Source organism: Peromyscus maniculatus, chromosome 3 (assembly GCF_049852395.1).
Source record: "Peromyscus maniculatus bairdii isolate BWxNUB_F1_BW_parent chromosome 3, HU_Pman_BW_mat_3.1, whole genome shotgun sequence".
NCBI classification, from domain to species: domain Eukaryota; kingdom Metazoa; phylum Chordata; class Mammalia; order Rodentia; family Cricetidae; genus Peromyscus; species Peromyscus maniculatus.
In genome coordinates this window covers 166,915,039-166,931,468 of record NC_134854.1, presented here as the reverse complement: position 1 = coordinate 166,931,468, position 16,430 = coordinate 166,915,039, and the positions used below count along the sequence as shown (strand labels likewise).

General features: G+C 48.5%; 1 protein-coding gene across 1 annotated transcript in view; it reads left to right on the top strand.

Moving 5' to 3' along the window:
* The first annotated feature begins 8,922 nt into the window (after positions 1-8,922).
* Itpr2 (inositol 1,4,5-trisphosphate receptor type 2) overlaps positions 8,923-16,430 on the top strand; it is a 419,948-nt gene continuing 412,440 nt past the window's right edge. Inside the window, exon 1 of the mRNA XM_006986630.4 lies at positions 8,923-9,275. Within this exon, the coding sequence (XP_006986692.1) occupies positions 9,184-9,275 (92 nt within the window). The 5' untranslated portion in view covers positions 8,923-9,183. The remainder of the gene's footprint in view (positions 9,276-16,430) is intronic.

Here is a 16,430-nt window from a genome sequence, read left to right as displayed (position 1 = left end):
GCTACAGTGACCATCACACACAGACACTCCAGCTTCTTCCTGGCAGCACATGGTTTTCAGCTCTGCACACTCTGAAGTCTTCACTCCTCTTAGCTATCACCAAGCCAGTGAGGAGCCTCTTGACCTTAGGCCAGGGTTCAAATCCTGAATGGAACAATCGAGAGCAGTACAGAGACCCGAAGGGCTTTGGAAATGGGACCATGCTTTGTAAACCTCTCTTGGTATTTTAGAACCTTAGCTGGCCAATTATTCTTTGTGGGCTCTGTGTCCATGTTACAGAGTTAGATAGGCATGTCCGCCCTTCCCCTGGGATACGAGCAAAGCAGTGCAGTTTCTCTGTGGGTTTTATCTGCTCCATTCTGAGAAAAGATAAAAAGCCTTGGCTTGTAAAAGTTAGTGTTCTCACATGGCATCTGTAGGTGGTTATTTAGACGCTTTTTTCAATTTAATTAAATTAATTGATTTATTTTGGTGTCACAACACTTCATTGTTATGTCTGTCATTTGCCTGTTAAAAAATTGATTTCTTTTGCATGTATTAAGAGTTCAGATATCCCTGAAAGAACCCACATGTCAACAACTAGCAAGTGCTTGCTAGTGTCCCCAGATGGGTCTGATATGTGCGGAAGAACTGTTGACGAAGTCTCTGGTGATGGTTCTGGCAGGGCTCAGGCACCAGTGGCATTTTGCTCTGGTGGTGACATCTTGATTGTGGATTTTCTCTGATGTCCATGTTGCTTGTCTCATAATCTTAACACATCTATTTGAGCACTTTCTTTGCACCAGGCTCTGCCATGCCAAGGCCATTAAACGTATTTTCTAATCCAGACCATGTGATGTAGGCATCATTATTGTGTCCATTCTACATATAAGGAAAACGGGGTTCCAAGGTTTATTATTTGCATAAATATTGGCAAAGATTTAATTTGTGAACGGGTATCCCCTTCTTTAATATTTTGATGAATCTCAATTCTAATTATTTTCCTCTTCCCCCTCCCCTCTGCCTTCCCCCTTCTCTTCCTTCTCCTGTGCTAGAGGTCAAAACCCAGGCCTCCGGCATGCTCAACAAGTGCTCTACTATTGAGCTATACACCCCCCAAGCCCTGATCACGATTCTTTAAAACATTCCAATAATTGATAACTTGTGTTATGCCTTAACACAGTGCTTCTCATTGCAACATCCTTCCTCGCTAGACCTTGTAGGGCTGGAATGCCAGGGTCGGACTAAAGCATGAGGAATGTTTGTGTGTCTAGAGCTGTGAGCCTACAAAACAGGTGGGAGAATATTTCTTACCATTAAAAATTAATTATTTAGGTTATCATACAAAGTGATTGGTTTCAATATGGTGATATTATACATTTATGTCATGATACTTGATTCTCATTCATAGCCCCCCATCCCCTCCCATGCTCCGTCCCTCTGCTCCAGGATTTCTTCCTTCCCACAGGTAATTCCAACTTCTTTTTTTATCACAGATACTCTAATGCCTTCTCTATTTCCCACCTCCCTTGAGATCTCTTCTCCCCTCTCATGAGCCCCTTCTAACGTAATTTCATCACACACACACACACACACACACACACACACACACACACTCTAACACATACACACATGTATAGTTTCCAATCTGTGTTCCAGATCAGTGGTTAAGAATACTTTATGTGCAATCTTGAGGACCAGGGTTTGTATCCTAGCAACTACAGAACTAGACAGTTTCCTGCACACACCCGTAATCCCAGCTCTAAGGGCAAGGGGTGGAGACAGGAAGCTTGCTGGAACTTGCTGCATTCTAGCCCAGCTAAGAACAGGAGTCCCAGACTCAGGAAGAGACCTTGCCTAAAAGGAAAAGGTAGAAGGTGAGCAAGGAGGAAAGCTGCCACACTCTTCTGTCCTTTGTATGCACACACAGAGACATATACCCAATAAATAAGTCCTTAAATCTAGGTTATGCATGTGAGTGAAAATATGTGGTGTCTGAGTCAGGTTTATTTCACTTAACATGGTGCTCTCCAGGTCCATCTTTTCCCCTGAGAAAGTCTTGATTCATTCTTTTTACAGCTGACTATAATCCTATTGTGTATATGTGCCACATTTTCTTTGTCCACTTGCTGATGGACAGCTGGGTGGGCTTCATTTCATGACTTGTGGACAGTGTAGCAGTGACCAGATCTGCAATCAGCATTGTGATATGTTGACATTCAGTCCTTTAGGTGTACACTTAACTGTATAGCTAGGTCATATGATAGTTCTATTTTAACATTTAAAAATAAATTGTTGTTATAATCTTATCAGTGTGGGGCGGCGTCACCCAGTGCACATGTAGAAGTCAGAGGACAACTTCAGGGGTTGGCTCTCTCCTTCCAGGAATCAAACTCAGGTCATGATGTTTGTGTAGCAAGTGGCCCTCTGAGCCATCTCACTGGCCCCCATTTCCAGGCTTTTGAGGAAGCACCATACTAATTTCCATAGTGGCTATATCTTTTTACACTCCCACCAGTAGAGCGTGTAATATAACTCACAGAGATCCACCTTCCCAGCACTCAGGAGGCAGAATCTCTGTGAGTTTGAGGCCAGCCTGGGCTACAGAGTGAGTTCCAGGAAAGGCACAAAGTTACACAGAGAAACCCTGTCTTGAAAAACCAAAAAAAAAAAAAAAAAAAAAAAAAAGACAGAACGCGGACCCCGGCACTCCTCTGTTCTTGCAGTGGACGCAGTGTAGCCCACGGCTGCCCTGTGATGAACTGGACACAAACCCCAAGGCAAAGTGAACCTTCTTTCTTCAAGTCGCTCTTGTCAGGTGTTGTCAGAGCAGTGAGGAAACCGACTAACGAGCCATCCTCTTCAGGAGTGACGACAACCCTCTCCTCAGACCCAGAATCCAGGGAATGAGGCATGTGTCTAACAAGCTTTCAGTTTCCTTTTGCACAGGAAATCTTGAAAAGCACCATATTGAACCCCCCGGGACCCACTGGGACTGGGGAGTTGTGCTAAGCCCATCCACGCTGTAGCTAGTGGGGTGTGATGGGTGGTACAGGGGTGGTGATCTCCCTCAAAGGACAGTAGTTGGTGTTTTAACTCTCTGGGAGTCCGCCATCCAGCTCACAGCTCTTCTTATGAATGCCAGGCCTTAGCTTGGCTTGTTTCCAGCCAGATTTTCTTAACAAGTTATCCTGTTTTCTCTTCTTCTACATTTGCCTCTGGGCTTTTTACCTTTCTTTATTCTATATGTCTTTCTTTCCTTCTCACTCTGTGGCTGACTGTGTGGCTGGGTGGCTGGTCCCTGGTGTCCTCCTCTCCTCCTTTTCTCATTCCTCACTCTCTTCCCTAGATTTCTCCTCCTGTTTATTCTCTCTGCCTGCCAGCCCCGCCTATTTCTCTCCTCTGTCTAGCTATTGGCCATTCATTTCTTTGTAACACAAGTTGCTAAATAGTCTTATTAATAAACACACACACACACACACACACACACACACACACACACACACACACACACCCAGAGCCAGACATTGGGGTGAAAGCTGAAACATCAGAGAAGCAGAACAAGCCAGCCACAAGTTCTTACCTCTATGAAATCCTCAGTCTCAAGACAGTGAGTTTCTATTTCCTCATGACTTATATACCTTTTTCTGCCTTGCCGTCTTACTTCCTGGGATTAAAGGCGTGTGTGCTTCCTAAGCAAAGGCATGAGATCTCAAGTGTTGGAATTAAGGCATGTGCCACCATGCCTGGCTCTATTCCCAGGTGGCCTTGAACTCACAGAGATCCAGACATCTCTGTCTCCTGAGTGATAGGATTAAGGGTGTGTACCATCACTGTCTGGCCTCTATGTCTAATCTAGTGGCTGGCTATGTCCTCTGATACCCAGATAAGTTTTATTGGGGTGCACAATATATCACATCTCTTTATTAGACCAATCAGGTATTTTAGACAAGCACAGTAACACAGCTTCACAGAGTTAAACAAATGCAACATAAAAGAATGCAACATGGGGCTGGAGAGATGGCTCGGAGGTTAAGAGCACCGACTGTTCTTCCAGAGGTCCTGAGTTCAATTCCCAGCACCCACATGGTGGCTCATAACCATCTGTAATGAGATCTGGCACCCTCTTCTGTGTACAAAATAAATAAATCTTTAAAAAAATTAAAGAAAAGAAAATAGTCAAAAAATGCAACACATTTTTACATTATTAAACACATATTCCACAGCATAAATGTAACACATCTTAAGCTAATATTCCACAACACTCCACCAACTGGGGACCAAGAATTCAAATATCTGAGCCTATGGGGGACATTCTCATTCAGACCACCACAACGTTTCCTCAATCATGGTGACCTTTTCAACACAGGTTCCATGTATAGGCTGCACTACCACGAGGAAGACTCGAATCTCCCAAAGTCAAAAGGAGACAACCCTTAAAAATCACCAGCACTGAGGGTAGATCCAAGAGGGTCTGGGAGTGGTCAATCTGCCTGGCTCCAACTCCTCCACTTTAGGGAACTATGTGCTGCTGAGTTCCATAGCTAGTGAAACCTCACTCTTTCGTGAAGCAGAGAATCAGCGTTGAGACCCACCTGGCTAGTAACCACTGCTGCTCTTCCCCATTGGCCAAGTGGGCAGAGGTCCTAAGCATATTTAAATCACATGCCTGGCTCTTGGTCCATCCTGGTTCCACTTCCCATCACAATGCCCCAGCTGCTAGCACGTGAAAGGCCCACCACATCCGTGGTGCACAATGCTGGGTAAGGCTGACGGTCAGCAGGACAGAATGTAGACTATAAACCTCTGGGCATGCCTGTGCAGAAGCTTTTAGATTAGGTTAACCGAGGAGGGAATGTGGACAGCACATTCTCAGGGCCAGACTCCTGGACTAGAGGAAGCAAGAGGAGCAGCATTCATGTCTCTCTGCTTCCTGACTGGAAGTGCCACATGGCTTCTGCTGCCATGGCTTGCCCGCCCGCCTGCCCGCCCTCGTGGTCTGTACCTGCACACCGTGGGCCTGAACAAACCCTTTGTTCTTGTCACAGCAGTGAGGAGAGTGCCTGACACAGCATCCTTCCTCGCTCAGAGGAGACAAGATTAACATTTCAGATGGGACTGGGACACGGGTGTGAGTGTGCATCCCTTCCTTCCTTTGTTTCTGAGGGTGTGACAAGCTCTCATTATGCAGCACAGGATGGCCTGGAGCTCCTGATCCTCCTGCCTCAGTCTCCCAAGTGCTGGGGTTGCAGGTATGTGCTGCCATGCTTGTGCCTACTATGTGTTGTGTGTCCCTGTTTTTCTTTGTAGGTGTGCAAGTGTGCACATATGCCTGTGTGTTTGTGTGTTTATAAGCCAGAGGTTGATGTAAGCTATCTTGGAAGCTCTTTGCCTGGGTTGCTTGACGCTGGGTCTCTTACTGCCCCTGGATCCGCTAGACTGGCTGGCCAGCTGGTTCTGGAGCCTTGCTGCCTCTGCCCACTGTGGATGTGTTGCCGTGCCTGGTGGGTGTGGGATCCAAACTCACTTCCTTATGCTTGCCCGGCAGTCTGCTTACCAGCCGAGCCAGCTCCTCAGCTCCTAGGCTGTATTTTAACCAGAAGAACCCCAAAGCCCAAAGGCTGCCCCTGACGCCTTATTAAGCCACAAAACGTGTAGATTTGGTATAGCATTGTTGAGAGAGAATGACTTTTTAATTCTATACTTTTCATGTATCTCATAAATCAGACTGCTCAATAAGCCAGCGGTATTTTTCAAATTATGTTCATCGCAAGGGAGAGAAAAGAGGAAGTAATTCATGACACATTCAGGGACAGGGTCCCTGACTCTGTCCAGCTGACCACAGGATCTGGACTCTTTACCAGAAGTTCATTTTTAATACTTCGATCCCTGAGAATAAATATCTCAGATATTACACTCGGCTTGGTTTATTACCTGTATAGACTTTTAGGGCTGGTGACTGGAGCTTTTGCTGAAGTGATTCCTGGTCTCAGTGGCACAGGAGACTGACTGATGCTAGACTCAACATTTAGTCTTCATTGACATAATAAACATAAAAATATTTATTAACTGGGAGGTGGTGGCACATGTCTTTAATCCCAGGACTCGTGAGGCAGAGGTAGGTGGATCTCTGTGAATCCCAGGCCAGCCTGGTCTACAGAGCAAGTTCTAGGACAGCCAGGGCTACACAGAGAAATTCTGTCTTGAAAAACCAAATAAATAAATAAATAAAAATAAAATAAATAAATAAAATATAAGAAAGCACAAAAATACTGTTTTATCAATCTATTATTTAAATTGTTTTGTAGTACTGTAAAACTTAGGGCCTTGTGCATGCTTGGTCAATGCTCTGCCCCTGAGCCACACACCAGCCCTCAGGACCCCGTGAAGGGTGAAACAAGTCAGATGCTGACCACTCTCAGGCTATTTCTACCGTGGTAGTGAGTCAGCTGGGGTGGCATGGCCGTGCCTCTGTGGGTGAAGTGCTTGCTGCGGCAGTGTGAGGAACGCAGACCCAGGACCTACGTAAAAGCTGGGCATGGTGGCGGGCATATCTAACTCCATTGCTGGGGCTTGGGCATGTGTGGTCTCTTAACGCTCTCTGGGCAGTTAGCTATGTGATGGTAAGCTTCAGGGTCAGTGAGAGACCCTGCTTCAAACTCTCCACACAACAGCAACAAAACAGCAGGGTGGAAAAGCAGCCGAGGAAGAAGATATCCTGATATAAACTCTGCATCTACCATTGTATACACAGGTCAGTGCATCTGCACACACACACACACACACACACACACACTACAGAAATAACAAGACAGACACATCCATGTAACACACACACACTACAGAAATAACAAGACAGACACATCCATGTAACACACACACACACAGTACAGAAATAACAAGACAGACATCCATGTAACACACACACACACACACACACACACACTACAGAAATAACAAGACAGACACATCCATGTAACACACACACACACACACACACACACACACACACACACACACAGAGTGCAGAAATAATAAAAGGCAGGGTGGAAGGTGTTGAGAGGTGCCTCAGGATGATGGTGTCTTACCCAAGGCAACTGGACTCCTGCCCGGTGCCTCTTGGTTTTAGGAGACCTACTCCAGGTCAAGGCTGTCTCACTAGGAGCCAGAACTTGAGAACCCAGCCAGATGCTTCATCTGTTTGTCAGCATAAATATTCACACACTCATTTGTTCAAGCTGCCCTGACTTCGTGTAAGGGAAGCTTTTGGGATTTAGGCCAGCAACGGCTGAGCATTTGTTGGATGTTAGCAAGGACCACCACAGAATGCAGCAGGCAATGGCGATGCCATTCCAGGGCCATCACCTCAAGACTTTATGACTCAGGGCCCATCTTTTGGAGGTTCCCAACACTAATATCACAAATGTAGACAGGATGACTTGTATAAGGCGCCTCTAACTTATTAAATTCCTGTTTTCTGTGGACAACACAGAGGTCATATCTGTGGGCTCAGTTGGTAGCAGAGGGGGCAGGGAGAGGAGGAGGAGCGTGGGAGGGGGAGGGGAAGGCAGTGGGAGTGAGTGCTGCCAGCTTCATGCTGAGACTCTGACCTGGCATTTCCTGTCTGTTCTTTGCCGCCTTGGAGGCCTTCTAAACACCTTTCTGCCCCAACCGTCTTTGAACTATAAGACAAAACAACACCACTGAACTCTGCGTTTTGGTCAGCTGCCTTTGGCTTATGCCGCTGCCACGCTCTCTCTGCTCTTCCGCATCTCTTGCTCTATGCGGATTGCTTGGTCAGCATTTTTAATTTTTTATTGAGGGACTAGTGTCATAATCACCACGGTGTTAGCCTCTTCCGTGTCTTCCACAGGATAGAACCAAACACTTCTAAAACGGTGCTGGAAGAGGAAGATTGACAGCAGCAGAGAGGGCACCCAGGACTCCATCTCAGGGGCTACAAGTTCCATCACTTACCCTTTATCAAGTTACCCTCACTTGGAGTTTCAAAGCTCAGCCCTGCTAAACCCTCACTGGCAACGGTGACACACTGACGATCACCAGGGTGGTCGCCGCGGCAGCGGCTGCTGCTGCATCCTTTTACCCAGCCATAAACTTGAGAAAAACCGGATCCAAGAACACACTCCACAGGAGCGCTCTCTCCCTCCCTCTTTAGCACCTCCTTTCCATCTGTGTCTTCCTCAACTCTCCTCCTCTCGATCAACAACTTCCCTACCCAAACATACATCCACCCCGACTCCAGCTTTTCTCCGTCAGGGGTCCTCAGGCTTCTGCACTGCGCGAACCCCACAGTGGCCTCTATCCCCCAGCGCTAGCAGGTTCGTGCACTCAGCAGGACCGTCACCGCGCGCTCCAGGTCCAGCCCAATGGAGAGCGGCTGCTCCGTGCCCTCTTCCCAGTCGGTGTCCCTAAAGGCGGGTTCCACCCGAGCCCTCGGGTCGGCAGTTCTCCTCCAACCCCCTCCAAGTCCTCTTCCTTTCGCAAACAGGGATTGTCGCTGCGTGCTCCGGGTCCTCCCCTCTACTCTGGCTGCACCTCACGCACCCCTTTCCAGCCCGGCTGGGTCCCTCCTGAGCTCACCGATTCGTCTTCCCTCCCTTCCCCCAGTCCCTCCAGACTGTTGCGCGCACCCCGGGGCCGCCCTTCCAAGATCGCTCCGTGCCCAGAGCCCCAGTCCCCCGCCGGGTTCCCGCTGCCCCTGCAGCGCCGCCCAGCGTGGTTCCTGAACCTCGGTCCGGGCGGCTTCAGGGTGGCCCGTCCCTCGGGAGCTGGCCCCGCCCCGGCCCCGCTCCGCCCCCGGCCGCCTAGGCTTGATTGGCCGCACGCCCCCCTCCCGGGGCTCCTCCCCGCCCCCTCGGTCCGTGGGCACCGCCACCTGGTCCAGAGAGTCCCCCGAGGGGACCTAGAAGCTCCACTCGGGCCGGGCGCGCACTGTGGGGACGAGGAGGGAGCGCGGGCCAGGGAGGAGGAGCGAAGGTGTAGGACAGAACTTCGCCAGGAACAGGAAACCTACGGCAGGGCAGGGGCGGCGACGGCGGCGCGGGGCCATCGCGCTGTCCCCAGCAGTGGCCTCGCTGCCGCGCGCCGAGGCTGAGCTGTTCGGACTCCTCGGACCCCACGGGCCTGAGCTCACCCTTGCGCGCAGCGGAGACAGTGGGGGCGGCCACAGGAGCGTGAAGCAGCATGTCTGACAAAATGTCCAGCTTCCTCTACATTGGGGACATCGTGTCCCTGTACGCGGAGGGCTCGGTCAACGGCTTCATCAGCACCCTGGGGTAAGCAGGACGCGCACTGGGCAGCGCCAGCCGGTCCAGGTCCCTGTCCCTTCTGCGCAGGGTGTCCGGGGTCTGCGCCTGGGACAGCCCCGGGTCCCTTAGGTCCCCGCGCGCAGGAAGCCGCGAGCGCTTCTCAGCAACTTCGTAATCTCCAGCCCGAGACACATCCGAGAAGAGGAAGTGGTTCTCACGTCCCAGACAGGCCCCGCGAGGCTGCCTTCCCTGGCGTCTCCTGCCTTGTTTTGATTAAAATGTGTTTTCTCCTGCCTTCCCCATGGCCCTTCTCAGCGCCAGGCTGGAAAGAGTGGTGGGTTGAAGTCCCTGGCTTTGGCCACGAAAGTAGGCGATGTTGCATAGTGCAAATGTGGCTTTGTCCTGCTCGAGGAGATCACCAGCCCCTCTTCGCTGAAGTAATTTCCTTTTGGCCTTGCCAAGGGAAGACTCACCCCTTTGGCTTTGCCAAAACTGGCCTTATGGGCAGCCGGGGTTCTAGAACTCGGATCTTCTTTTTCCCTTTCCATCTCCTCGGTTCAGTGAAGTGAGCTGCAAGGCTCTCAAGATTCGAGTTGGTGTATATGAACTGGGGAAATACATATGTATATCATACAGAAAACCAGCGAGCTAGTTAAGTAGGACCTTTTCTGATTTCTAGAAATCTCCTACATGGTGTGCATGCCGATGCACAGTAATTGCGCCTTGCGATATATTTTAGTGCACAAGTGGTTTTTGGTTACTTCACGGGTCTTGGCTCTTTAGACTCTAATCTGGGAGACTTGAGGCTGGTGCCCGTTTGCTGTTAAGTTTTGGAGTCCTGTTCCCTGGGCTGTGACAGGGTTGCCTGTCTATGCCTTCCTTGGAAGCCGCCGATGGCTCCACAGTTCCTGTTCTTTGTGCATATCCCCACAGATTTCGGAAAGGAAGGTAGGTTTAATTGCATATCTTGTTACTCTGGAGACTGAAGTGTGGAAGAACTTAGTGCAAGTGTTTGCTCTGGGTCAAGCTGTTCCTGAGAGAATTCATACTCCATGTCCAGTTTGGGTCCAGGACAGTGCTTTGCTGAGGAATTCTATCAGACTTGCACTTGAGCCTTGACAGACATGGAAGGTGTCTCCTTTTAGTAGCTAAAAGGAGAGGCTCTAGACACAGAAGGTTGGACTGGAATTCCCACCCTTTGCCTTGCAAACCTTATGTCCCTGGGCAGGTTATGAAATCTATCAGGGCGTCCATCTCCTCAGTCTAAAAATGGGACTCACAGTGGTTTCTACACAGGGGTGTGGGGAGCAAAGAGGTAAAGTGCTTAGCATGGCAAGGCTGTAATGACTACATTCACAAGTTAATTAGCTGAGGCGGTAATTATCACCACCTAGACTAGGCAAGAGTTCAAGGTCTAGGATGACTCTGATTCTGTAGGGTCACTCAGCAAGGTCATATGTGGGTAATGTAGGAAGCAAATGCCAGAAGGGATGAGGTGGTCAGCTCCCATGGTCTGGAGTTGTCTCTAGGCATGGCTGAGACCAGAAGTGACCAACTCAAGAAACAGGGCATTTATGTCCAAAGCCAGAACTCTACTCCTGCCGTAGACTCCTGCTTTTACATGATAACTTTGGACAGAAAAATCAGCACGAATGCTGTTCCCTCAATGGCATCAAAGGTCCTTACTCACTGTACTCAGTGTTTCTTGCTGGTGATTTGAAAGTGGAGTTTCTTTAGAACGTGTTCTCAGGCTGCATCATTCTCTGTTCATGAAATAATAGTGTTGAGATCACTGGCAAGGCAGAGTCCAAGTTGAAGAGAATCTTGACCATGCTGCCCTGGGTGGAGCTTGGTGCTTTGATTGGATGTCTGTCTTTTGAAGTGGACTTCTCAGAGGCTCAGGTAACTCATAGAACTTTAGAGGTCAGCTGTTAGTGTGATTGCCCCCCCCCCCACCTCCTGCACTCCAGTATCTACAGGTTTTCAAAGAGTGGTTACAGAAGTTATTACTGATGTCCCCTGATACAATTTTCTGGCCCTCAGTGAATAATGTTCAAAGAGCACTCCAGGGCAGCCCAGTAACATGGACTTCAGTGGGTTCTACATGAGTTCAAATCTTATGAAGTAAGGCAGAGTATACAGGTCCTGTGACATTTTACTCGACAAATACATCTTTATAATTGTGGCAGTACTTTCTGTTTGGAAGAGCAGGCTATTTTTTTTTCAAATCTAGGAAATACCTAATAGTGTTCAACCTGAAATTTTAATTATCTTATCAATACAAGCAACGTTGTGAGATATGCAAGTAATGTAGAAACTTCAAAGATGCTTCCAAAAAATGCCTGGCACATCCACCGAGGTTTAGATTCTAAGGAAATTATCTCATTGATTTTTATTAATATGTAGTTTCAAAACTAGGAATTCTGTCTTATAAAATAATTTTTTCAAAATTCAGGAGTGAAAAGTTTCAACTATTGAGAAATAATTACATTTAATTTTGTAATGGCTTAATTAAGGTCCTAGAATGTATGGTCAGTTTCCCATTATTATATCAAAATACCTGAGATTATCAGTTTACAAGGAGGAATCATTTTTGTCCTCACAGTTCTGGAGGCTTCATTCCTACAGTCTATGGATTCTGTTGTTTTGGGACCTCAGTGGCACAGTATAGATGGTAGGTGCCTGTAAAGAGGCGGGCAGGGCTAGGGCGTGCTCCCAGTGTGTGTGTGTGTGTGTGTGTGTGTGTGTGTGTGTGTGTGCGTGCGCGCAAGCGTGTGTTGGAGGTGAGAAGCTTAGCTGTATAGTTTTTGTCAGCTTAGAGCAAACTACAGTCACCTAGGAAGAGGCAGTATCAGCTGAGGAACTGCCTCTATCAGACTGGTCTGTGGACATGTCTGTAAGGCATTTTCTTGATTGATGATTTCTGTGGGAAAGCCCAGCCCACTGTGGGCGGAGTCAACTCTGGGCAGGTGGTCCTGGGGTGCATAAGACAGCAGGTCCCGTAAGCCAGGGAAAGCCAGGCAGGAAAGAGCATTTCTCCCTGACTTTTGCTTCAGTCCCTGTCTCCAGGCTTCTGCCTTGAGCTCCTGACTTGACTTCCCTCCATGATAGATTGTAACCTGTAAACCACATAAGCCCAAGTAGCTTTTTGGTTAGTGTTTTATCACAGCATCAGAAAAGCAAGCTAAGACAGAGGCCTTCCATCTTGGCCCCCTGCTCAGTAGTGACGGGAGCTAAGGACCTGTAACACATGGGTCTTTGGGGACAAACTGGGACAATTATTATTTTGTAGGTTCTTTTTATTGTTTGTTTGTGGCTGTGCATGGTTAAATTTTTCAAAGTTTTTTAAAATTAGCTTATAAAGAATTAGGCTTCATTATGGTATTTTCCAAATATTTTTGTCTGTTTCTTTTCCCCATTCTTCCCCCTTCCCCTCCCTCCCCTGGGCCCTCCCACCCCTTCCCATCCCACACATGATCGCTTCATTCATGGTTTCAACATGTAGGACTTGATTTAGCTTGGGGAACAAGCAGGGTGTATGCCCAAGCCAAATAAAATAATTTAAAAAGTCTTTTATCTTATTATTCTGTGTGCACGGGTGTTCTGCCTGCACGTATGTCTGTGTGCCACATGTGTGCAATGCCTGCGGAGGTCAGAAGAGGCTGTTGGATCCCCTGGAACTGGAGTTACAGATGGCTGTGAGCTGCCACGTGGGTGCTGGTAATGGAACCCCAGTCCTCTGCGAGAGCAGGCCTCCTCTCTGGAGCCTCACAAGTGAAGTCTAACGTAGGTAGTGGTTGGAGTGTTCGCTCCTTGTCACAGTGTTAGAGATTTCAGGGCTGTAAAGCCAGAGCAGAGCAGTGCTGGTTCCCTGTCTACCTGCTGCCATCTTCACTCACAGGCCTTTGCATCAAATGCGGAGTAGAAACTCCTTTGAGTTTCCTTGCTCCTGTGTTCCTGTGTCTGTTGTCTTGGGTCTGCTGCTAACTGGCACATGACCTTGTTGGTATCATGTATCTCTTTGCGTGTCAGCCTCATATTCTTGTCTTGGAGAGGAAGGATTGTAGATCCTGTCCTCCCTCTCCTTGGAGATATGATAAAATTGAACACAAGAGGCAAACGAAAAGTTTGTGAAACAAAAATGTATGGGGAAAAGCTGTATTTCTGTATACACAATCACAAATTTTCTTCAATGGCTAAGGAACTGCTGGAGCGAAGTAGGCCAGAGTCTAGTTCAATAACCACGGTGTTGCACGTGTTTAACCAACCTCATTTGTTCCACTGTAATATTACAGATTTCAGGGGGTAGCTAGGAATGGGGCGTCAAAGTCTCTGGTTTCCACTTTAGCTTTTCATCCCTCTGACGCTTTCGGAAGCATGGTGGCATTGCCAATTGGAATCAGGTGGGCGGGTGATTAGAGCTGGCTTTACACAGCAAACATGTTTATTTGCAATTACATTTTGCCTACTCTTAATATTTTATAGTGTAAGTAAGTTTGAAAGGCTGTTGTTTGGCAGTGTTTGCAGTGGGGGCGCACTGCTTTTTTTTTTTTATTTTAACACAATGCTTATGGCAGCACTATGACAAAATGCGTCTCATCAGCTTTTCGGTGTGATTAAAAATACAGTTATGTCTGTGAGTACCTCATGTCGTGTGTACACTCATGCCACAGCACACTCATGTGGGCTGGAGGACAGCTTCTGGGATCGAGTTCACTCTTTCCTTGTGTGACAGGTCCCGGGAGGGAACTCAGCTCGTCACACTGTGAGCACTGGTAGTCATGAGCCATTGTACTGGCCCTTCAGTGTGTTATAAAGTCCCTTGAACATGGTGGTTGCAGATATCTATGTTTCTTCCAGTTTTCCTTTGAGTGGAATTTATACTTTGGAGACAGGGTTTCTCTGTGTAGCTCTGGCTGTACTGGATCTTGCTTTGTAGACCAGGCTGGCCTCGAACTCACAGAGATCCGCCTGCTTCTGCCTCTCCAGTGCCGGGATTAAAGGCTTGTGTCACCACACCCAGCTGATGTTTCTTAATATAAGTTTTTATCTAACAATCTGTTTAGGATACCTTTGTATTAACTTATGGAAAAGCTACCTTACATCCTAGATGGTGTATATATTTTGAATGAGCTGATTTTTTTTAGTGATGTATTTTAGAGTTACCATTTTCTCTTTGTTCCTCCTCCTTCTCTTCCTCCTCCTCCTCCTTCTCCTGGCAAGGAGGGATTGAGAATACACTGTGCAGTTTCCAATCCTCTGTTTTCCCATTTTTTTTTCTATTATAAGCCCTCCTTTCCCCATGTTGACACCACAGTTCCTAGTAGATATCCATGTTTCTGACGGCATTCATAGTCAGGTGCTCTGAAGGTGGGGACTGAGCACAGTGGGGTGGTGGGATGGCGGGGTGGTGGGGGCATAGTGGGGTGGTGGGATGGTGGGGTGGTGGGGTGGTGGGGTGGTGGGGGCATAGTGGGGTGGTGGGATGGTGGGGTGGTGGGATGGCGGGGTGGTGGGGGCATAGTGGGGTGGTGGGGGCATAGTGGGGTGGTGGGGGCATAGTGGGGTGGTGGGATGGTGGGGTGGTGGGATGGCGGGGTGGTGGGGGCATAGTGGGGTGGTGGGATGGTGGGGTGGTGGGGTGGTGGGGTGGTGGGGGCATAGTGGGGTGGTGGGATGGTGGGGTGGTGGGGTGGTGGGGTAGTGGGGTGGTGGGGGCATAGTGGGGTGGTGGGATGGTGGGGTGGTGGGATGGTGGGGTGGTGGGGTGGCGGGGTGGCGGGATGGTGGGATGGTGGGATGGTGGGGGGCATAGTGGGGTGGTGGGGGCATAGTGGGGTGGTGGGGGCATAGTGGGGTGGTGGGGGCATAGTGGGGTGGTGGGGTTGTGGGGGGCATAGTGGGGTGGTGGGGTGGTGGGGTGGTGGGGGCATAGTGGGGTGGTGGGGTGGTGGGGTGGTGGGGGCATAGTGGGGTGGTGGGGTGGTGGGGTGGTGGGATGGTAGGGTGGTGGGGTGGGGGGCATAGTGGGGTGGTGGGATGGTAGGGTGGTGGGGTGGGGGGTGGGGGGGCATAGTGGGGTGGTGGGGTGGTGGGGTGGTGGGGTGGTAGAACCAGCTTCAGGTTGTCCTTCCTTCTCTGCCCATTCACATGGTTTCTGATTAGGAAGTGAAAAGGTGTGTGTGTGTGTGTGTGTGTGTGTGTGTGTGTGTGTGTGTGTGTATGACTTCATTCATACGCATGTGCATTCTTATGTGTGCATTTCAGCCATTGTTATCCTACCGAGAACCTAGAATACCAGATCAGTTATGGACATAGTTGGTAGCCACACATTACGTTCTTAGAAAGCAGCTAGGTGACCAGTGGTTGGCACTCTGACCTCAGCCAATCCTGGTAGTCTTTTAGAGTGACAAAAGCCTGGGGTCCTTATTTTCACCTCTTGCTTGATGTTGGCCACCTCAACTAACATTTCTCTTCCTTTGTTTCGTGCCCAGTGAGGGACATGAGAAGGGTCACAGTGACTCCAAGTCTGACGTGATTCCTCCAAGAGTGGCTTGAAAATGGAGATTATGTTGTTCCATCCGAGGCCCCTGGCAATTCTATTTCTTGGTTTAATTTTTCTTTGTTGTTGTTTTGTTTTTTTTTTTTTGTTTTTTTTTTTTTTATTTTATTTTATTTTATTTTTTTTTGGTTTTTCGAGACAGGGTTTCTCTGTGCAGCTTTGCGCCTTTCCTGGAACTCACTTGGTAGCCCAGGCTGGCCTCGAACTCACAGAGATCCGCCTGGCTCTGCCTCCCAAGTGCTGGGATTAAAGGCGTGCGCCACCACCGCCCGGCTGTTGTTTTGTTTTTAATGATGGAGAGATGGGGTCTCACTTGGGGTCTCAGGCTGGCCTCTGATTCAAGAGTGATTCACCCAGCTCTGCCTCCCAAGTGCCGGGATGGAAGCAAGAGCCATCACGGTTTTTCTTTGTCTGTGAAGCATTCTCTTTTGCTATTCAAAGATGTGTAGGTTTGATTTGTTTCTTTTAAAAATTTTAACTGTTATTCCCATTATAGTTTTAAAAACTGTTTTCTTAACAGGACTGTGAGCCCACTAGGCTTTGTTCTTTGCTACAAATATGCAGATAACCTGGCTTTTCTCAATGTGCCTTTAAAGATGAAAACGATTTTTATATGTATT